The 23,154-nt window shown below is 35.1% G+C and overlaps 3 protein-coding genes and 1 long non-coding RNA gene across 11 annotated transcripts; 1 reads left to right on the forward strand and 3 right to left on the reverse strand.

Annotated features, from left to right (window-relative positions):
• Position 1: 1 nt before the first annotated feature.
• LOC143448607 (solute carrier organic anion transporter family member 4A1-like) lies at positions 2-9,447 on the reverse strand. The gene is made up of 15 exons (XM_076948416.1): positions 8,998-9,447; positions 8,515-8,629; positions 8,201-8,340; positions 7,923-8,007; positions 7,091-7,264; positions 6,828-6,918; positions 6,302-6,585; positions 5,907-6,060; positions 5,511-5,665; positions 4,934-5,132; positions 3,667-3,823; positions 3,383-3,449; positions 2,749-2,899; positions 2,441-2,663; positions 2-1,237 (listed from the first exon to the last, which is right to left on the reverse strand). Exons 1-15 carry the CDS (start codon positions 9,187-9,189, stop codon positions 1,124-1,126), a joined length of 2,301 nt encoding a protein of 766 aa, XP_076804531.1. The 5' UTR covers positions 9,190-9,447; the 3' UTR covers positions 2-1,123.
• Positions 9,448-12,854: 3,407 nt separating this feature from the next.
• Positions 12,855-15,497, reverse strand: LOC143450503 (uncharacterized). Of its 8 annotated transcripts, none has more exons than XR_013114713.1 (7): positions 15,253-15,496; positions 14,813-15,006; positions 14,560-14,702; positions 14,345-14,439; positions 14,010-14,085; positions 13,792-13,939; positions 12,855-13,681 (listed from the first exon to the last, which is right to left on the reverse strand). It is a non-coding gene; the product is annotated as an uncharacterized LOC143450503 (long non-coding RNA). The 8 variants fall into 8 exon arrangements; XR_013114712.1 differs by having other exon boundaries at positions 14,010-14,141; XR_013114711.1 differs by having other exon boundaries at positions 14,010-14,141; positions 14,345-14,474.
• Positions 15,498-17,850: 2,353 nt separating this feature from the next.
• On the forward strand, positions 17,851-20,103 carry LOC143450149 (rhodanese domain-containing protein CG4456-like). The gene is made up of 5 exons (XM_076950586.1): positions 17,851-18,067; positions 18,762-18,927; positions 19,060-19,208; positions 19,291-19,438; positions 19,514-20,103. Exons 1-5 carry the CDS (start codon positions 18,007-18,009, stop codon positions 19,581-19,583), a joined length of 594 nt encoding a protein of 197 aa, XP_076806701.1. The 5' UTR covers positions 17,851-18,006; the 3' UTR covers positions 19,584-20,103.
• Positions 19,451-21,967, reverse strand: LOC143450148 (large ribosomal subunit protein uL24m-like). Its single transcript, XM_076950585.1, has 6 exons — positions 21,779-21,967; positions 21,012-21,207; positions 20,840-20,894; positions 20,351-20,403; positions 20,146-20,255; positions 19,451-19,955 (listed from the first exon to the last, which is right to left on the reverse strand). The coding sequence occupies exons 1-6, from the start codon at positions 21,916-21,918 to the stop codon at positions 19,775-19,777; spliced, it is 735 nt and encodes a 244-aa protein (XP_076806700.1). The 5' UTR covers positions 21,919-21,967; the 3' UTR covers positions 19,451-19,774.
• Positions 21,968-23,154: the final 1,187 nt, after the last annotated feature.

Raw genomic sequence — 23,154 nt, forward strand, 5'->3', positions numbered from 1 at the left:
CGGGGCAGTCATCTGGTTTAATTATAAAAACCATGCACATACATTACTTGCAATACATCCTGGTATTTAGAAATAGTACGGAAAAACAAATAAAGTGGCATTGTTACAACAACATGCAAAAAAACCTAGGATATTTATTAATACAAACAAAAAACAAGTATTAATACAAAGTATTTATAACAGTTTTAAATTTAAAGCAAACTACGGTATCTATACTAAGTCCAAAAGCACTAGGGTAGCTGTCTAAGGCTCTTGTTACTACTAGCTAGTTCTATTATGTCACAGGTCTTGACAAAACATTGCACATAAATCTATAATCTCAGGTCAAAACACCTTGAGTGAAAACATCCAAATTTTTTTTGCAATTGACTGGAAAATGCTTCAGTAAATAAAGTTTCACGTTGATTTCTTTTGAATCCTTATTTCATTGTAAGATTTTGTTGTGATCTAACTTTATCATTTTAAACCTGTTCCTTCCACAAATAAATGATTAGGTCAAACAGGTAACAACAGCAAGGGCAGCGCCAATGACATTCAAGTTTTAAGATGAAATACAAATAAACAAATTGCAATCAACCACATGTAAGCAGGCAATATCAGGCTTTTATGTGCAGCATCAGGGATGTAAAATAACAAAGCACTTAAGGAAAGATGCTGAAAAATGTTATTAGTAATACACAAATGAGGAAAACACGTTTACAAACAATATTGCACTGAAGCAAATGACAACATACTCCTAAGCACAGAATGTTGGCAGACGTGAGTGTTCATAAAGCCTCCATTATGCCAACAGAGTTAGTAGTAATAAAACTTAGTTAATTGTGAAGAAAGCTAATGTGTAAGTAAAACCAGGAAAAACATAAAAAAATATGGCAAGACTTTTTTCTGTATTTAGCTATACAGTAGTCAGTGAGAACAATGCTTTAAGCAACTTCTGAAAGAGTTAATTGAAGCAGAAATTAGGCGTTTACCAAAACTAGGAAAAAATTAATTGGGTATGAAGTACTGGTAAGTAATAAAATAACTATAAACGGTATACACAAAAATGAATATGCAGTGTTTTGCATCCAACTAAATGAACTTTAGGCACATAGCTTTGCAGGCAGTGAGAAGGACACCTTCATTAAAGAGGTATATCACTTGAATGTCTTTCTTGTTGCGTTTCTGACTCGCTGGCAACAAGCCTTGCAGGCTTATACGTTAGAAGAGCTAGTCCAAAAAACAAAATGCTAGCACCCTAAATAAAACATCCATTAAGTAACCATTTCGTGTAAGGCACAAATTGAAAATAGGACAATGGCATACCTGGTAAATTAGGACATTAAAATATCTGTTATTAATCATCTTTTTGTAGTCAATTTTTCCTATTGCACAAATAATTGCAAGTCCGCTTTAATTAATCAACATAAAAATAGCTTTTAGGGCCTAGAAGCAAACCCTTGACGAATAGCTTAACAACTTGGTTCAGGTTTGTTAAAAAGTATCCGACTATTTTTCTTACCACAAGTAATGTGGGTTAGGAAGTGTTTTGATGGGGAAAACTTAACTCTTTTTGCTTCTGAAGTTCTGAAAATTTTTAATGGGAAACGACGGCCTTTTTTCTCTTTCGCAAATTGGTTATAGAGGAGCAGTGATTTCTAATCAGAATTTATGAGCACTATTACAAATACTTTTTGGAGAGACAAGTTTCAAATCTGGAAAACAACTTTGGAGGCATCTGGCATCAACAAAAGTGAAAAGGGGCACCTCAGTCATGGTATTGTGGATGATGAATATGTACCACAAGGCCGAACAATCAGTATGAACTACTGCCCAGAGATTCTATGTAGCTTTTGTAAGAAATCTGTATGTGGTAAGTGCTCATAGATTTGAATGGTGAAAAACTAGAAAACTCAACACGAAAAATGTGTAGGTCCACCCTGCCTATATAATCCTAACTTTCCTGATCAGGCTTATTATATTCTTGACATGGGCAAATTAAGAAGCACAATGAAATGGATATTATTAGAATCACAAAAGTTTTCAAGCTATCACAATCATGACAAAATATTTTCATAGTATTCCAGACAATGTGTTACAGAGGTTGTGCTAGCAATGCTAGGGCCATTGGGAGAAGTGTGTCAACTCCCAAGTTTAAGGGATTAATTTCAAGGCAATGGAATAACAGGAGCCAAGAGCATAACATTGCATTTTTATGCCTCAGGTCAGATACTTTTTAAACGCACCTCGAATATGCAACTAACAGCTTTTTTAAGACACCTAAAAAAACACCGTTTATCATGTGGATATAGGTCTAATCGCTAGCACAATCACACGGTTATGTACAAGAACAGAAAATTTCTACATGTGACTGAAATGCTCTAGTGTGCTGGTTAACGATGCTAGAATTTATCATAACATAACATAAAAATTCGTATTAATGTAACCAAAGATAACAAACCTTGTAAATAACTGAGAGAATTAAAAGGCTAAATGATAATTCTTGATTTTTGTACATGAGGCATGAGCCTGGTCTGTCAGAGCAGGACACTCTTTTGTTCCAGATGAGACAAGTGCCATCAATCATCGCACCAAATATGATAGGGCCTGGTATTGTTCCGAGGGTCCTAATTAGAATCCACTGAACACCGACTGCAAGAGATCGTAACTCCTGTGGAAAGCACCTGAAAGAGACCACCATGGAGATGTTATCTGGTTGAGGAAGAAATGAAATATGTGGTTAGGTGGTTTTCCTCAACAACATGTTACCTGAGCGACAGGTCAACTCCCGGCACTGCACACAAGAAGGTAGTGGAAATGACAAGAAATAATCCAGTTAGAATTACATTATGCCACACACAGATTGTGGAACATTTTCCTTGTGTTGCTGTCCCCAAAAATTCTGTTGCTATCCCGCTATCTGTAATTAATGTCAAATAATAACATCTGTATATATGATTGCAAACAAAAACAAATGTATATTTATTATATATATAATATAAACTCTTATGAAAGTTTAATCGGTAAAATGGCAAGAACTTCATATGTCAACCACACTAATTTTCTTCCTCAAATCAACTTAAAATCAATGCAGGTGATTTTCAGGCAATAAAGCATTCAAGAATAATCCCGAAATTCGGTTTCCTCCAATTTCTTTGCCAATGTAAAAGGCAATGATGAGCGAACACATTAATTTACACTGCACAATTTTAACTTCTCTTTTTTATTTGGACAAAAATCAGGGAGTTTATGATTTCCTTGAGTAATTTCTTTAGTGCTTTATACTTATTTATAAACCATGCACCAAAAATTCCATTAGAAGTCTCTCTTACATTGCTTATTTATGAAGTATATGCACTAGTGTCAAGTTTGGTGCAAAGATTATAAAAATTAAAATTCATACCATTGAGTGGAGTGGCGTTTAGATTTGCACCACTGATCCCTTCAACACATGAGCAATTGAAGTAACCCTGCAATAGAAAATATTAATCAAAAAATGAAACAAATGGTAGTCAAATGAGTCTCTTTCAAAACACAAAAATAACTATTAATTTTAGACTAATACCCAAGTAAACTAGACAAATTGTTAATATGTCCAGGCTTGCATAGACAAAACATAAAAAGTATATAACCCTCCAAACAATACTGATTTCTTGAAAAGAGTTACAAGTCTTTGACATACTTTACCTTGCTCAGATTTTCAGTGTCAACAACATGGTGACATCCAGCAAAACAAGATGAGTAGTACGTGATACTATCTGACCCGCAGACAGGATCAAACACTTGAGAATTGCAGTTACACTGCTCATTGCATCTACTTAAAAGTGGCGGTGCTGCCAGAGCCCTAAAAGACAAAGCCTTCAGAATCACACTCTGCATAATTCATGGAAATGATGTGTCATGCTCTGACTGAATCTAAGAGATTTTAAATTATCGATGGAACCGAGTCAATATCTGCATATTCATCATACCGCTAGCTTAAACTCGTTTACCTATACAAGCTAAAATAAAGTTTTATTTCCTGCATAATATTTGCAGTAAAATACACTATGTCAGTTGCAAGGCATTATTGAAATATATCCCAACACTTGGGTTGAGAAAACTCGGAAGCCTACTTTCAGATTACTGGGAATCAGATAGGTTACAACAACTAAAAGTACACCGAAATAAAATATTACAAAGTTCGTTCATTGATGGTATTTAATGACTATAATGAGGAATAAGGATGTTTATCATGAACAAATTATAAGTCAGCAGTTTTTCCACTCCTGGCCAAACCTTTTCCACCTAGTTTATACAGTCATTAATTAAAAGCAGAAAAATGTTTAATCTCAAAATCATCATGTGTGTATAAATATATCTATACAGGTTCCACATGATGCTAAAATTGAAAAAAATATTAAGTTCCATTAACAAGAAAACTATGTTCACGAGTGAATAAAATTGAAAAAGTCATACGTCCTGGTCACTTTTACAAGTGACAAAAATACACAAACTTATAAACAATAAAGTGTGCTAATTGTCATAAATAGCCCTTACTCCCTTACTTGTGGAATTCTCGTACAGATCTAATGATATTATAATGTTATTAGTGTTTCTATTTTGTGTGTTTAACAACAAGCATTGTGCTATATTTTGGTCGAGCCCAGCATATGCAATTGTTTAATTGCTAGTTCGCAATTGTTCAGTTGACTGTTAATGCCAGAACTGAATACTTGAGAACTAGCGTGTTGAGTGCTGTGGTACTGAATGACGGGAATCGGAAGTAATAATGTGTCGTGCAAACTAGACACGGCTAATATATAGTAGAGCGCTTGCTGTTAAACACACGAAATAAAACATTAATAATATTATAATATCAACAGATCTGCTCAAGAATTCCATAGGAATAAGGGCTAATTATGTTAATTAGCACAGAAGGATACATAGTTGTTTTGTCACAACGACTACTCACTCTATTTCACCGTAAGGATGATTAACGCCAGCCAATGGAGAATCATCACAATGCAAAGTCAATGCAAATTGAGCGAAAAGTCCGAATATGCTGACACAAAAACACATGCGCAATGAACTTCTATATTCCATTTTAAGGCAGCTCATCAAAAAAGCACCTATAAGCATTCCACAGGCCCCAGCTGGTATGCAAACAAAACCTGTTGTGGTGAACATATGTGAAGTTAGTGTATATATATATGCTTTCAATTGAACTTTCAAATATATGCACATACAGTATTATGAAAACATACACAGTGCAACATTAAATAACTCAAATTAATTGGAAAACAGTGCTAATGTGAGTTTACAAACGCATTATATATTATATATATTAAGAGTTATCATAAATTCAATACAATACAATTAAGCTTATAACATTTATCATGAAACGTTGATGACATCCTGCTTAACATAATACTGTACTTCATAGAGTGCGAAATTGGTATAAATTATTTTAAAATTTTTCAGTTAGAAGAAATAAAAAATGAAAAATGCCCGTTAATTATATGCAAATCTGCACAGACACTTCTACTCACCAAAAAGATTTGCTGCATCTGAAGCAGATTTTCCAAATTGAGATTCAATAAACTTTGGTCCAAATGTGGAGAAGCCAGAGACCAGTGTACCAAGCACAGCTGCTGCTAAGCTTAGGTATATGAAGGCCTTATGCGTAACCACAATAAGCATGTCTCTAAAATGAAATGATCATAAGGTTCCTATTGCAAAAACAAAAAAAGCTGAAACCTCTAAAGAAATAAAAACCGTGCACAATGCACATTCTTTCCAGTTGTACGTTATTACATAGATACAGTATGTGATATTGCAACTAGATGCGATCAGGAATGTGTAAATATAAGAGTGACATGCCATAAAGGTTTTTTTGAAGTAAATAATAAACGAAAGTGTTATAAAATATTTTTGTAATTCAGTACCTAATAAATTTTCGAACGCGGTCGCACTGTAGCCAGCCACTAATCTGATCCTCATCTCCGTTTGCAGCATCATTGGACTGAGAATTCTCATGAGGGGTTGAAGAGTGCAGTGGAATTGACTGTTCTTTCATGATTTGCTGAGCATTTAACTCCCCTATCATAACATTCAAAAACTGAACTAAAGTGTATGTATTTTGATATCTACTTCACATTATATTGTAAATGTTACAAAATTATTTACTATATGTTTTAATTGTATTTGAACTTATGGTTCAAGGTTTTTTGTTTCAACAGTGACGAATAAAATAAAGATTATTATATAAGTTTATAAATAAGTAACATACTGTACAGTGTACATTATAATATATATATATCTACTTTTAAGTTATACTGACTTAGTTGGTGAAATTCTGTGTGTTGGGCTTCGTTAGTTGATAAATTATGCTTCACAACGCCAGTTGTAACAATACGGTCATTTCTACAATTATACCGTTGGCTGGTACTACTGGTTTCCGCTTTGATGTCGATCATTGTCAATTTCCTTGTGAAATTGCTAGGGAGTTGCTTTGGATAACCAAGTATTGGAAAGGCAAAAAGCAACATAATTAAGGCACTTATAACAAACCCAATCCACCATGCACCAACCCATTGTGAACTTTCTGGAGTGATATCATTCGGACTAAAACCAAACAAACGTACATTTTATGATTTCTCAAAGATAAAAAAGATTTTTAAAAGTATTATACTTCACAAAAAGCAATAACCACTTTGACCAGTTGCATGTAATAATATACGAATACCATAAACTTGTTTAAATATTCATACACAGCTTATACCAGTCCCAGTAGGTATTCTATGTTAACATTGGACAGAATTGTACTGACAGTTGGAAGAAAAACCTTATTTCTAATAACAACTTACGTAATATGTAATTCAGTGAACATAGTGAGAAGTTGGCCACCTAAGATAAAACCAATAGCTGGTCCAATGAGTGCGCCCATATAGTAGATACCTGCACAACAGGAAACTTGTAAGTTGACGCCCACACATTGACCTTTTTAGAGCATGACATCACTACAGTAGTCCAGAAACAGATTGATAGCCCATAAACCAGTATATATGCAAACTAACTTAATGGCTGCTGAGAAATAGGCCTTGTAGGTAACTGGTAAATCAAAGCTAACCTATGTACATGGGATAGACTTGTGGATCAACACTTTCATCTATAAAAGTAACCCCAAGCACAGCTAATGGTGTACATCCAGTGCCAGTTAAGAATTGTCCCAATATAAAAACGTACTTCATTTGATTGATTGAAAGGTATGGTATCAGTTGACCTTCGACAGATGAGCAGTCTTCTGCACATAAATACATACAGTGTTAAAAAAGCCTATGTCAAATTCAGTTCATAAACATATTAATACACAATAACACTGATCAACCAAAGTTTCATAACACTATGGTATGTTTGCTACAAGACCAAGTTAATATAATGAAATTTTGCATCAATGAAAGCCAAAATTTATAAAAATTTTCCAACATAAAAAACTATATATATTATATCAATAGCTCGAGCAGCTTCTAGGCGTGTGACAAAGCAATCTATTGCTTAGATCAATCAATAAATCAATAATTAGAGAGTGATATCCAACAAATGAGAAGAGATAGAAAAGCAGAATTGGCCGGCAACACCACTTGACAAGTGACAAGGTGTAACAAGTGGTGTGCTACATTGAGAATTGGAGCGAAAGCAGTCGACTAGACGCAGGGAAAAACTAGATGTTCATGCATACCCTAATAATTGAAATTTTCAACAATAAAACATTGCCAACATTATTCTAAACAAGGTTTATAGCCACAACTGTAAATGCAAATTACCTCACAAATCACTTACATGAGAACAGTAAACGGCACAAAAAAGTTTCACCTACTTAATCAATTTTTTAGTTTAAAAAAAAAATTAAATGGACGCCATCCGCCTCTTTCTCATCCACCATACACTCACTGAATACCTACCAGTTAAGTTTTGAGAACTATCCCCAGAAGAAAATACACTGTTTGAAGAAATCTCTTGGCATATCATCACATCACTAACATTTCTCTAGAAATTCAAATTTTTTTTAATAAACTTTAAGTTTTCTCAACACTTGTCCAGCAGAATGTAAAAACGCACAGATGTTTCAAGCATGTTATTTTCTTTTCGTAAACATTTTAAAGTTCACACAACTACTGTTTTCTTGTACTAAAGTAACATATACCATACATACACAAATAATACATGTGCTACATCTTACTGCGGCATTTGTATTAGAAGTTTTGCCTAGATTGTATTCATACGGTCCAGTTAAGAAGTGAGGAAGAGCCAGCATAAAAAATCCAAAACTAGTGATGATAACACCCATTCCAATCCATCTGGGTTTATGGCCCCGTCCACCTGCAAATCAATATAATATTGGATTGGATCAAAAGAATGTAGCAGCAAAAGTACCGCAATCTGTATATAACACCAAAAAATGATATGATACATAGTATACATTTAGTAATACAACTTTACAGTTTCCATGGATATACCATAGTTTATTAACAACCACATGCAACTGTAACCAACCTAAATAACTAATAGGTAGCAAACTAAGACATCCAGCAATATCATAAGCACTAATTATTAATCCAGATTCCGAGCTTTGCAAATTAAATCTTCTTTCAATGGAAGTTACACTGACCTGCAAGTAATTTGCAAACAAATTATACCTTGCTATTATTTACAGTATTCATCCCTTCTAGACCATACAATAGTAGTATTAATATTATCATAAATATGAATATATTTTTATAATAAACATATAATTTATGTATATTTATCATATTGAGAATTTGTTATTATCTAGACAGTTTAAAAGGTTGCCCTTATAAACACATTTATTTTACAAAAAACAGATCGTGTAATCAGTTATTCAATTATAACCAAACATAATTCAACTTCAAACTCAGCACTAACTTGACTGATGGGTTAACTAAACAAATTAAGTCAATTGAATATTATTATTTTAAAACTAGTACAATACAAAAGATAACAGAAATCTTACAGTACCTTTAACAGTCCATTGATTGCAATGCCCTGCATGACATTTGCCAGAGTCAGTAAAATCAAAAAAGCTTTCGCATTGTTCATTACCCTTTGTAAACACTTGGGCTGAAATATTCCCCATCCATACATATAAGTAGAAGAAGAACTTTTGTCGTTATGGGGCTGTGACACATTAGGCTCTTCTTGTAATGCCATGTTTGTAGAATTGGATATCAGTAGTGAGTGTCTATGCTATAACTTGGGATTTTTCGATGGCAAATTTTCTCAAAACTTATTGCTATCAACATTGCAAGGAGGGTTTCCAGTTGGGGAAAATGGGACAAGAAGTATGGGTATAACAAACGAAGTTGATTTATGTAAACATATTCTCTGTAGTTCTAAAAAAACATGTGAACAACACTTACAAAATGTCATCTACAATCTGCTTCCCCTGCAATAAAAATTCTGTTTGAATGGATTTTTTCTTTCAAAAGTTATCGAAGAATAATCACACAGAAAAATGTTAAGCTGGTTAAAAAGTAATTTTTGTATCACGTTACTCTGATTCATCACAGTTTATGTGATATGACGTTCATGTGACCAGGTTACGGATAACTACCTCAATTGTTTTTGTTTAAGCATTCTAATTAGACCTATGCACATACTTAATAACTCTAACTGAGCATTCCGACTTAACAATCTGTGATCTTCACTTTTTAGTATTCTGCTTGCCATGTAATCAAGTGGCAAAATTCCAAGTTTGAAATTCTTGTTTAACCTTTATATATTTTACCAAGTCAAGTTTCAGTGGAAATTTTGTTGTGCTCTTAGATTGGCATTATGTGGAGGTGTTGCATGCAAAAAATTAAATCTTCATTATTTACTGGGGGAGTTATAGCATGTTTCATTTATGGACCAATGAGTTTGCGTAAAAAATATCTAAAAGTATATTTCCGTTTGATTTTAAAGAACTTGGCATGGATATCTAGTAAATTGAAAGAAACACAAACAAAACAGTTTCTAAAAGTAATAATAAAAAAGCCTATGAAAATTGAGGTTACTTTCTCTTGCGACCTTTGGTTCCGAAACATAGTTTTCTACTTTCGGCAAAATCCTGCAAATTAAGCTGCATTTTTGCACATTACTTTCATATTTTTACAAACCTTACAACGACCTTAAGTTGTAGGACCAAGCAAATAATCTGTACTATTAATCTATCAAGTCTTGTGCTTGATGTCGTTATATTTTTGTAGGACGTTTTTACTAATGGGGGCCCTTTTAGCTAGCCTATAAAACTTATTTTTAAAGAAAACTTATTCAGAAACTTGTAATTAGTGAGAAGGAACCAACTTCGTTCCTTTTAAAAGATTAGCATACATTATAATTCACAGACAAGCCTAACTACCGTTTACCATACTTTCCTACTTCAGTAAACGGTGAGGCCGGTAAAAATAAGTATACTTATATATATCTACTTCACCGACCGCCGTTTACCAAAGAAAGAAAATACCAATTGCGTAAGCCGCTAGCCGTTTACTCGAGTAGCTTTTTCCAAATTCGATAACTGGCAACCGGCGAAATAGCCTAGAGCCCTAGACATTGTCTATGTTGTCCTGTGGCGAAACAAATTGTTATTGTTACTTATGTGAGCAACGATGTGGCCTCCACTCTGTAGTTGCAGTCATAAGGTGGCAGGACCACCTTGTAGCGGCATCGGCAGTCGGCGCCTATTTCTTTCTCTATCAAGTTTCTAACAGAAAACTCATTAACTTTGCTTACTTTTGTTGTTTTGTTTGGTGGCCGTGCTGACGCTAAAAATCTTTTTCTTTCACATTATAATGTCATAGTGCATGTTTTTGCCCTCGTGGTCTTGCCAAATTTTGCTTGTCTTATCAGTGGTAACCATTATTGTAATTGTAAATATGTTTGCAACCACCTGCGTCAGAACAATTTTTGGATCCTACAATGTACAATCTCACATTCAAAGCGAAAAATAAAATGAATGATTTTTATATTCTGAATGGTGACAGAGGGACTCTGCAATTTGATTGGCGTCTGGCTGTTTGTCGCTACTAACGGTTTATTAAGTTATTTTATGGCAACGTTTTCTCGCTTTCTTTTTTTAATGACGTCCGGATCCGGACTCCTTTGTGTTAAAAGATGATTTCATGCTTATAATTTCAAAAAAATATGCGCTAATTTCAAATCGTCCGATCCATCCTTGGTCTCCCCTATACAATTTTGAAAAGTCGTATAGAGCAATTTTGTAACGTTGCATTACTCGTTTGTCATGTGATTTGCAAGGATCAACCAAGTTTTTTGATTAAAAAAGCACAAGTTAGGATCGTTTCATTTTATGCTTGAGTGAGTGCGTAAAGCCCATAGATATCCTATAAAACACTAGATCGCTCATCTTATAGTTTTCGACCAACCAAAAATGAAGCCAATTGAACAGATTTGGCGGGAACAGTAAGGGACCCAAGCTGGGCTTTGAACACGATTTTATAAGGCTTTTAAGCTGTTAGGTCCAACGTTAAATTGTGAGATTTCTTCGTCAATTTGTAATCTATATAAAACATGGATAAAAGGGGAACTCAATGCTGTGCTTACGGTTGTGGAAAAAGGAAAAAGAGAGTTAATTGCGCTACAGTAAGCGATAAGTTAATGGACAGAAGTGCCAGTGAAGGGAGTTCGGATGATGAGACAAGAAAGAAAATTTGTCATCCAAGAACCTTCCATGCGTAAGCATTTTTTGTGCATAATAATAATTACCTACAACTAATGTTTTTCTTGGTTTAACGTTAATACCGGTACTGTATGTAAACTGTAGCGTAGCCTAGCCTACTGGCACTGACATAAAGTCATGTAACTGAAAGCTCTTTTCTCATTGCTTAAGGTGTTAAATATGCTACTTATGTCTATATGTATACGGTCTATAGTCTAACTGTATCTCTTATTCAACTTCATGCTTCTTAGAGGCATATTGGCTGTATTGTGCCTTTTCAAGCTGACTAACTCCATTCTTCACCATAACCATCACCAATAATGCACGCCAAAAGTAACTACTCTCTTACTACTAACATAGAAGTTGATAAGTGATCAATTTTTTTCCAAAGTCGTCTATTTATTAAATATCTCAGTGCCCCATTGACAGGAAATTCCTCGAAAAGAGTGGTGCTAATGTTGTTATACCTTGCTAAAACAAGACCACAAGCAGCAAAATGGCCCCCATATGAAACTTTAACACCTGCAGATGTTAAACAACTACAGCGGTGCGGTAACCACAGCCTTTATATGCCAGGTATATAGGCTACAGGTTAGTTGCAAAGAGCAATAGTGTAGTAGTACCGGCAGGTGTTTGTGTGCAACAGGAATTATTAATTAATCGTGTCTTTGCACCAGTCGTTCAATTTAATGAGCTGTAAGTTCTGACCATCTCATTAACATTGCAGCTGTTGTGTATTGGCATGGCGTTCAACCAATAACTTACCTCAGCTAAAAGTGCACCCGAACAGTCACAGCTACATTCGATAACATATTTTTATTAAAACATATATTTATAGTACCAAGTATATGTACAATAGATTTCCATCAGACTCAGACCGAAAGAAATAATGGCTTGTGGCAATGCGTAGAGATTGTTGGATTCCCAGCAAACACTCAAAAATTTGCTCAGACCATTTTCTTGAGAAATATTTTGATAGAACAGGGCAACGAAACAGGCTTAAAGATGGTGCTGTACCAACTCGTTTTAAGAAATTTCCACAGCATCTCAAAAAAGTAAGGTTATAAATTCCAGTAATTATTGGCAGTTAATAAGTTATTTTATTATTATTAAGACAGTTATTTTAATAATTATTGGAAATTATTGGCTATAATATACTGGCAAGTATACAGGCACTGATATAATATACTAATATATATATACTGGCAGTATAACTTTGAATTGATTCACTGCAGGCTGGTCATGAAAGGAAGAAACCATATAAACGAAATATGAAAACTGGTTTGCAGTCACAATGCAGTTCCGGTAGTAAAGATAAAACAAGTGATTGCCTTGTTGAAAGAAGCTTCTGGGATAAAGTAAAGTCTGACCATACATACAGCATAAGCAATTCACCCACTAAATTGAATACGAAAATCCAGTCACGAAGAAAACAAATTGCAGCAATTCGAAAAAATTTAAAACTCAGTCAGCAAAAGTCACGCAGATTTAAACAGAAAATAGTTTCAATGAAAACTTTAATTCAATGTTTGTATAAAAATCAACTCCTATCTTCAAATTGTGAAGAAGTGTTGAAGGCATCATTTACAGGTGTGCCATTGCATGTCATGAAAAAAGCAGCAAAACAACTGCATTGCTCTAAAGGTTGCAAGTATTCCACGGAATTGAAGGCATTTGCACTAACCCTTCAGTTTTACTCTTCCAAGGCATATGAGTATGTCAGAAAAACCTTCAACTTAGCTTTGCCAGCACAATCAACCATTAGAAAATGGTACACCAAAGTGTCGGCTGAACCTGGTTTTACAGAACCTGCATTCAGAGTACTTTCAGCCAGAGTTGAAGAAGAAAAGAAGAAAAACAAGCAGGTAATTTGTGCTTTAATGCTGGATGAAATGGCCATTAAGAAGCATGTTTCTTGGGATGGCCATCGTTTCCGAGGTTTTGTTGATATTGGTGTGGAAATGCCAGCAGATGATTCCTCACCTGTTGCAAAAGATGCTTTAGTGCTAATGGTTGTTTCGTTAAACAATTCATGGAAAATTCCTTGTGGCTATTTTTTTACTGACAGTCTGACTGGTAAAGAGAAAGCTAACCTTGTAAATGTTTGTATTGGGCGGCTCCATGATATAGGAGTAGTAGTTTCTTCTGTGACATGTGATGGTCCTTCCAGTCATCTTGCTATGATGAATGAACTTGGTTTGTCTTTAGACATAGATAACTTCCAAACTTATTTTAACCATCCTGCAGATGAAAATTCCAAAATATATATGTTGTTAGATGTGTGCCATATGCTTAAACTTATACGCAATACCTTTGGTGAAGGTGGCATACTTGTAGATTTTGAAGGAAAGAAAGTGAAATGGGAACACTTGGTTCAGCTGCAGAAACTTCAAAAAGAAGAAGGGTTACGCCTTGCAAACAAACTTAAGTTGGCCCATATAAACTGGAAACAACAAAAAATGAAGGTTAACTTGGCAGCTCAAGCAATAAGTGCAAGTGTAGCTGATGCCATTGAGTACTGCAGCAACACATTGAAACTACAACAGTTTCAAAGTTCGGCGGCAACTGTTAGGTTTTTACGTATTTTTGATCGCTTATTTGATATATGCAATTCCAGAAATCCATGTGCTAAAGGATTCAAATCACCTTTGAAAAGAAGCAATGAGTCCAGCTGGAGGCCATTTCTTGATTTTTCTTTTGATTACATTATGAAGTTGAAGGACACTGCTGGGGTACAAATGCTTAAAACAAGACGGAAAACAGGCTTTCTGGGATTCTTGATGGCAATAAGAAGTATAAAAGGGTTGTTTGAAGATTTAGTTGGGCAAAATCAATCTCCACTAAGATATATCTTAACTTACAAGCTTAGCCAAGACCACCTTGAGTTGTTTTTTGGAGCCATAAGGTCAGCAGGAGGTTTCAACAACAACCCGATAACCCAGCAGTTTACAGCAGCTTATAAGCGCTTACTTCTAAGAAGTGATATCAAAGGTGGAGTGGGTAACTGTGAACAAAAGTTACCAATTGAAATTTTGCATATATTCAATGGTGCTTCAACTAGTAACCCTCAGCTGACAGAATCAGGTGCTCATATTATAAGAAAATATGACCTACTTGGACGGGATCTAGAAGTCGACGAAGATCATAGCCTCAGTGAAATTCCAAACATTCTTGGTTTGTCTGAATACAAAAAAGCTGCCATTTCATATATAGCTGGCTATGTTAGCAAAATGGTTGATAAGCAAATTTTGTGCAGTCACTGTAGTCAAGCTCTTGGTTCAACAACCAATTTTCCAGTGTCTGACTTCCTGCAAATGAAAGATAAAGGCAAATTATTTAAACCTTCCGAAAGTGTAGTAGTAGTTTGCGAGGAAACTGAAAAACAGTTTCAACGTCTTCTTAAAACTACAAGAGGAAAACTTCCCCAAGGTAAAATGTAGCAAAATAATTTATATTTATCTGATGATTATTATATTTATCTGATATATATGTAAACACAGCTTAGTTGCATAATTACAAAAAATATAGAAGATTATATACAGTATCAAATATACCTTGAATTTGTTATGTCGGTTTAGAAAAAGGAGTATCAGAAGGTATTGCAACATCTGTTCTGGCTAATATCAACCTATCCTTAGCATTCTGCAATCTTCAATATCATATGTTAGACACAAGTGTCACCAACAACCATATCTTTGACCTTATAAAGTTAGTTTCAAAAGCATACTGCAAAATTCGACTTTACCACCTTGGAAAAGAGTACAATGAAGAAATTACCTGCAAAAAGATACGAAAAAAGTTTAACAAACTTGTACTATTCAGCAATCAGTAATGACAAGTGGATGACTCGTTACTGTTTAATTTCAAATGTCAGTCATTGACATAGTAATGTATGTAGTAGTGATTAGTGAATGGTTTTGTTTTATCTCTTTTGTTTTGTAAAATTGTACATGTAAATAAATTTGGCTAAATGTTTATGTCCTCTTTTACCAAATTTTACACGTTTTACAATAGGGTCCAACAAATCAGATTCTTATTTGTAGTTAAAGTGTGGCACAATAGAAAACTAGGCCTATAGACTACAGTTAACTGAACATATTTCCAGATGTGGACAGTCAATACTTTGACTTTGAAAGTACTGGCATAGCACCAAAACTAGCCTAGGCATAAATCTCTCAAAATCTTGAAACTATCACTATAAAAGTACCGATGGCGACTAGCCTAGCTGTTGAGACGACTAAAAGAAAAAATTAATCCGGTATTGACGGCATAGCTTACAATGTAACACATTCCTGTCTGGGATTCGGAACATGGTATTACAAAGTAATGTACGAAGGTACTGTATCAATGCCTATCTCCGATTATTCCAGTAGCCTATCTCTAAAATAATATCGTGCTAAAGCTATGAATTTTCAAAATATACGGTAGTCCAGGCTACATACGGCATCGGCGTATCCTACGATATATAAAGAGTCCTAGCCCGTATAAGTTCTGTATAACGTTAGAACTAGGCTATTTTTACAAATATACCGTACTGGAGACAAGACAATTGTCGATACAACTCCATCACAATTCAGCACCAGTGCACCACTGTTGGGACTGACTGACTGGGTCCCTTAATGGCGGATTCGCAAAGTTTCAATTTGGCTTCAATTCCAGAGGCGAGTTGAGCGATCTAGTGTTTTATAGGATATCTATGGTAAAGCCCCTTTTGGCGCGGAGCCCAATTAAAAACGATCGGTGAAATCGGCCTAAAGCCGGCCCTGCCAAGGGCAATACAGCGATAGCGGCCACATAGGTATCACGGTACACGAGTCCCATTATTGCTAGGCTGGAGCTCCAACCATTCGGCTACCGAGCTGATAACCGATATTGAGTCCCAAACAACAAAACGAAATTAACAAAAAGCAATGAAAATATAAAAGCGTTTATAGCCACCGCCTAAAATTGGGTTCATGTGGGAACATGGTCATACGCAAGTGTTAACAAGTTTTTTTTTGCGTCATCGACGTTTGCCGCAAGTTTTAGATTAGTTTTAGTTTAGACAAATAACATTCAGGTCTAGTGAATTTTTACAACCAATAAATAGGCAATGCAATTTGAATACTTGAAAATTAGGGTAAAATTTTAACTTCTGTGAAAATATTCGCATTAGACATCAGTGTACTTTTGTTCATTTGTAGTACAATGCAGCTGGCCAGAAAAAAATGATGGGCCTCCCATAAATCCGGCCCTGAATTGGAATGAATAGAAAGAGGCCAAATCAACGTACACTTGTATAGCCTACTATCCATGTATAGACTAACTTACCAGAAATGAGTAGATGTGAGCCCAAACCAGAATAGATTAGCAGAATATCGCTTCGGTAGAGCATTTAGGGCTTAGGGCGTTAGGCGAACACGAATACTATGTATACTTACAACCAATGTTCCCTCTAATTTTTCACGAGTCTGAGCAAACACACTAACTCCCTGAGCGGTCCCTTGGACCACTGTGAGCAACATCAGACGAGCCACGTGCGCACTGTGGCCATTATTATGCGTTTATTTTATTTTCAATTCAGGTTGGATTTTGTTCTTGTGCGCAGCACAAATTTTCTGTGCGCGGAGACCGTGTCAGCAGTGCGCATTTGCGCACGCGCGCAGCTTAGAGGGAACATTGCTTACAACTAAAATCGACAACCGAAGCTAGCGAAGTTAATTTTTGCGATTTTGAAGGCGCCGTTAAAATTGTTAACATATAGCCTACATTTTAAGTTGCCTACGCGTAATCAACTTTAGTTGCCAAGTCTTGTTAAAAATGTTCCAAAAGTTTTGATTTTGCTTGCGTTTTGATCGATTGTTTACCAAAAATTTACCGGTCTAAAATAAACCTAACTTTATGCTGTGTTTACCTATATTTTGTTTTCGCCGCTTTGATCAGCCCTAAAATTATTAGCCTCCGAGTTATCTACCGGTGCGTACATTATTTGGAATATAGACTTTTACGAGATAAAAATTTTAATACCACGTACACTATAATACCAGCGATTAATTATTACAAAAAGCGATTGTCGCATTTCAGTCTTTTTACTGTTTTTCGATGTCTCTGTCATGTATCCATGTTAACCAATCATCCAACTTCCTCGCTCTAATCGTCTACTCTAGAACTTGGTCCTGGTCTTGTTTTTCTGGTAATGAGAAAGTCCGCGCGAATGCAAACGTGACTGGATACCACACGCCAATAACAAGGAAAGCGTGACGTATAACGCGTGTCGTTAGCTCAGCTACTACGTTTACATAGCTAAGTCTATATAACAGTCAAACAATATGTTTTGGATTAGATCGTTCACGAAGCTAGCGAGCCACCATCGAATGACAATGACGTTAGGTAAGTAGAAAAGTTTTTGCATATTCACTTAAATTACTGATGATGCAGTATAATCAAGTTATGCATGGAAAAAGCTAAGTAAATCTTCATTAATTATTATCGTCTGCTACTTTCTTTGCCTTACGCTTCACCCGGAGCAATTGATATGATGGGTTTGTTTGCAGTTAAATATTAGGCTAGGCTTTGTATAGTATATTTGCACTATAGGCTATTTCATCTGCTTCCAAAGTTTGTTTTAAAGTGTTAGTGGTCAATGGAGTGGCGATAAAGTCACACAAAGAAGACAAGGTTTAAGAGGATCGTAAAAACGGCGAAATAACATAACCACAGTTGTTCATTTAATAAAAAGTGTTCAAACATGTAAACAATCAGTTAATCAACATAATTTTAAAAAACGAATTAGCAAGCCTGAATGTATTTTGTCTGAATTGTACTTTCAACATACTTAAAACTGTTTTAGTTTTCTGCTGTGGCTTTTTCTTGGATTCAGTGAATTAACCAATAGTTGTAACAAAAATCCCTAGTTTAAGATTAAGAAATCATATGCCTTGTCTCTTTTGTCACACCCATTTTTTATAATTTATACTCCACATATACAATCATGATAAGCTTATATAACCTTTCATAAGAATCAGCCTATTTTTCATGAACATAAAATAGAATCGAAATTTTCAAATGTGAACTGAATGTTTAGGTTATTCAGTCAAAAACTGGGTGTCAGTTGTAGCTGTTTTGTGCCAAGTGCCACAACAAGTGATACTGACACGGAATGTATTCAATCCTCCTACAAAGTGCTTCATTAATGGGTGTCAACCAACTGCGTGTCGGGAAAGCCATGATGACCATTCTGTTGAGCTAAAGTACCTATCTACTGCTGTTTTTTAATAGGCTATGACAGAAACTATACAATGAAAACTCAAGCAAATCATCTTCGTGCTTTAGATTGTCAACCAGAAACACAGTTCAAGGTTAATTGGTTTCATGTTTTTCAGTGATGACCTTACAGTGGATATTGAAGAACTCTCTGATATTGTGGAAAACGATACTGCGTATGTTATAGATGTAAGAAGTGCAAAAGAAATTAGGGAAGTTGGCCAGATACCAGCAAAGAGATGGATTAATATTCCACTCAATCGCCTTGGTAGGATACTTTGCAAAATTTGTTATGAGAATAATTTGGTCTTACAATGAATAATCTGTCACTTTTATTTTATTATTACCAGAGGCATCTCTTGAAATGCCTGAAGGAAAATTTAAGGCTAAATATGGTTGCTCTAAGCCGACCACAGAGGATAAGATGGTATTCCATTGCTTAAGTGGCGTGCGTAGCACTCTCGCATTAAACTCTGCATTGAACCATGGATTTAAAAAGTGAGTAAACACTAGTAAGTAGCAAATGTATTTCTAAAAGACAACTTGTGACAGTCAATAAATAACTCCTTGCAGTGCAAAGCATTATCCTGGAGGTTGGCTAGGGTGGATGAAGCATCTGCATCACCACCATCATGAAAATTAACATTTCTAGATCATCCAACCTAACGATTGGTGAGAAATGAAAGCTTTAACACAGACTGTCACATATTACCTATGCATAATTAATTGCAAACTGCACTTGTAATGTCCATCCAGTTCCCGCATCTCAAAATCGTGCACTTTACAATACCAGCAACAACCATGGGTTAGGTAGGCCCAATGCATCAATGAATCCTAATACCAAAAAGTTTTTCTCCGTGGAGGATCGTTAATGCCAGAAATTTTTTGTAATTCCTCCTCCCATGTTTCCATGGTTGGAACGAAAGTCCTTTTACAAGCATCCTCATAAGTTGTGTCTTTTTCACCGCACTTAAATTCTGACTTTAGTGTGCCATCAGCAAGTTTTTCTGGTGGCCTGAAAATGTAAACCAGTATTAATTATGCTCTTTCACGAAGTGCATTTATAACAGTGTTATTGTTTAATGCTTGTACGAGTTGTATACACAAAGTCTAATGTATTGCATGCTATATTCAGCACAAATAAAATTGTCGAAGCAAAATAATTTTCCCCGTGCATTCTTGTGGTTAAAATAAAACTGACATACCAGTGAATTATATGACCAGATTCTTTCGACACGCGTACTCTTTTACCTTCTGGGCTTACTTTAAACTCAACAGAAACTGGTTTTGAAGTCTTGGGATCAATAAGACTGACCTACACCAGACAGAGTATAAGCATTTGCTCTAAGCACAAACATCAGAGTTAACCTCTATGTCTAACAAAGCAAAAGGATCTGCATTTGTTGTTACCTCATGATGCTGCAATGGCTGTTCAACATCCGACATCATTCCACCTTCACTAGCTAGTAAAATCATAATCTCAGTTTTACATCTTAGCTGAAAAAGTCTTAAACATATATGCTAAATGTGTCTATTATTGTTATGTACAAAATATATACAGTCGTCCATTTAAAATTTTGGATAGCCCAACTCATTAACTAGACATTTTAATTAAAACTGGAGTGTTTTTATGATCTCCTGACACCAGGACAAAACTAACAATTCTTATCGCAAAATTAGTCGAAAAATCGTTCATTGTAACATAAACCACGACTTGCCAAATTTGTGGTATATTTGCAAAAGGTAAACTTCATACTTAGGTAATAACAGTAATTTAACCGGCTCCAGTAACTTCCAGTTAACAAGCTTCTACTGTAGCATATACTATGGTTAGTGAAGTCTTGATCACACAAGTTAAGTGCAAAAAGACAAAAGTTAATAAAGGAAATCAATACATACTCTGTCTTTTACAGTTTAAGCCCCCAACAACGATCAAATTTCCTTCTCGGACTACCTATTAAATACAAAGAAAAACAATTTTTTACATTGTTAAAAACACACAATCAGACCAAAATGGCTAAAAAGCTTTTTTTATTGCTTTATAAAAATCTGCTTGCTAACTTAAACAAACCTGAATGACTTCCCCTTGCTTTCCTTCATCTTTGCCAACAAGTATTTGCACTTTGTCACCAACCTCGTACAACCATTTATCTGGTGGTACAATTTTCATTTTGTTATAGTTATGCTGATACCAAGCAATTGTCTGACCGGTCATTATTTTCTGCTGTTCTTCAGCACTATATGGCGAAGTGAGTGTCCATTTGTACCTATACGTTTCACAAAATATTACAAGAAATATTGCCACAACTCTGAACCTTGGCCGTGCCTTCAGTATATACAAGGTTACTTAGATTACATTCTTCAAGCTATCATTGCATGAGCGACCGAGTAAGCTTGAGTTACGTACACCACATTTAAGGCAAGGTCAGTTGTTTTTTTTACAAACTCCTTTTCCTTCCACAAGTCGAATTGTCCCAGTAAATTTAGCAATCCTTGCAAATTTGTGTAGTTTGGAGGCACTCCAACTTAAATTTTACAGCAATTAAAGGTAAAAACATATGCTTGTGCTGATAATTGGGTGCCTCTATTTTACCCATGTGCAGTAAACAAAATTACTTCAATTGCTAGAACTTATAAGTTCAATTACTACCAGTTGCATAGCACTTGCATGGAGTATTCACACTAGCTGTGAAGTAACTTATCATACTTTGCAATTGAACTTTTGAACTGGATCGCATGTAGCTTTACAAACCTGCACGTATGAGTAAAATGAAGGGAATCCTTGTAATTACAGCCATACACAATAAATAAATATTAGAGGCTTAATGCATGACTTACCAATATGGTGGGTCGATTTCTCTCGGACGATAGTCCCGCCACTTCAGTGCTCCATGGCGAATTAATCTAAAACTTTCTGGTGGCTTACCAGGAAGACGAAGCCAACCTCGCTTTTCCAGCAAAAACCTAGTAAGTCTCATAACCGATGTAGTAGGTTCTAATGTTTTTCCTAAACCATGCCATAGTTATAAATATTTCAAAGATGTTCTTGTTATTTTAATTGAAAGTGATTTTTTCACTGTAAATAACTTAGGTCATGCATGCAATTGCTAAGATAGTTGACAAGGTAATAATTTGCCTATGTTTATCCAGAGGCAACGTTGATTCAATAACTGGAGGCACTGTTGCAAGTACTTTATTCTCCCCCCACACACGCATATTATCCACATAAGGGGTACCGGTACTTATTTTACAGACCTTTATAACGAGATGGAAGGATCTATTACATAAACCAATGGTTCCCAAACTTTTTCAGCTTGTGGCACACTAGAAAAATTATAAAACGCTCGCGGCACACTTACAAGAGAAGAAAAGTTGCTTTTATAAAAATTTATTTTCACGTGTTAATCACGTGGCAATTACCCTACTCTATCGGCAATGCCATAATTGGTTTCATCGTCACATGTGCTTATTTATCAGCTATTGAAGCAGTTAGAGCGCTTTTAAGTCGCATATGCTTGTCTGCATGCCTTATTTTAAATATTTACACAATTCCTTTCCATAATTCAAAAAATATTTGCGGCACACCGTTTGGGAATCACTGACATAAACCCTTAGCTATTCAAACCCCTGACTGTAGATACAAGATTTAGGGTACTGCCATGGCTAATACACATGCATTATACATGCACAAATATACTCGGTATTATTTAGCTTAGCCTCTTAACGATAAACATATATTTTTGTCTCAATGTGTTTGGAACTTTCTGTAACCTTTTGAAACAATTTTTATCAGTGCAATGATATATTTATTGCAGTTTTTACGGTATGAAGAAACTGAGGAGCGTGATACTATCTTACGGAAAGTACGAAGTTACAGAATAATTTTTTCTATGTTTGTAATAATACAATTCACAAATATATGCAACATTGTTTAGTTTAGCCTCTCAACTATAAACAAATATTTTTGTCGCAATGTGTTAATATGTCTTTAACTTTCTATAACCTTTTAAAAAGACTTTTTGTGAGTAAGCTAAAATGATTTCTAATAATTCATACAGGTACAACAATATTTTTTTTAAATCTTTAGTTCTTAGTTTTGTGCAGTAGGCCTTTCAATGTATGGTGAAAATGATAAAAGCCAAAAAAACGTGTTGCTAATAATAATCTAATATATTTTTCCAAAACAGCCGACATTTCTTATTTTTCTAGTTCGT

This window comes from Clavelina lepadiformis, chromosome 3 (genome assembly GCF_947623445.1).
Source record: "Clavelina lepadiformis chromosome 3, kaClaLepa1.1, whole genome shotgun sequence".
Lineage (NCBI taxonomy): Eukaryota > Metazoa > Chordata > Ascidiacea > Aplousobranchia > Clavelinidae > Clavelina > Clavelina lepadiformis.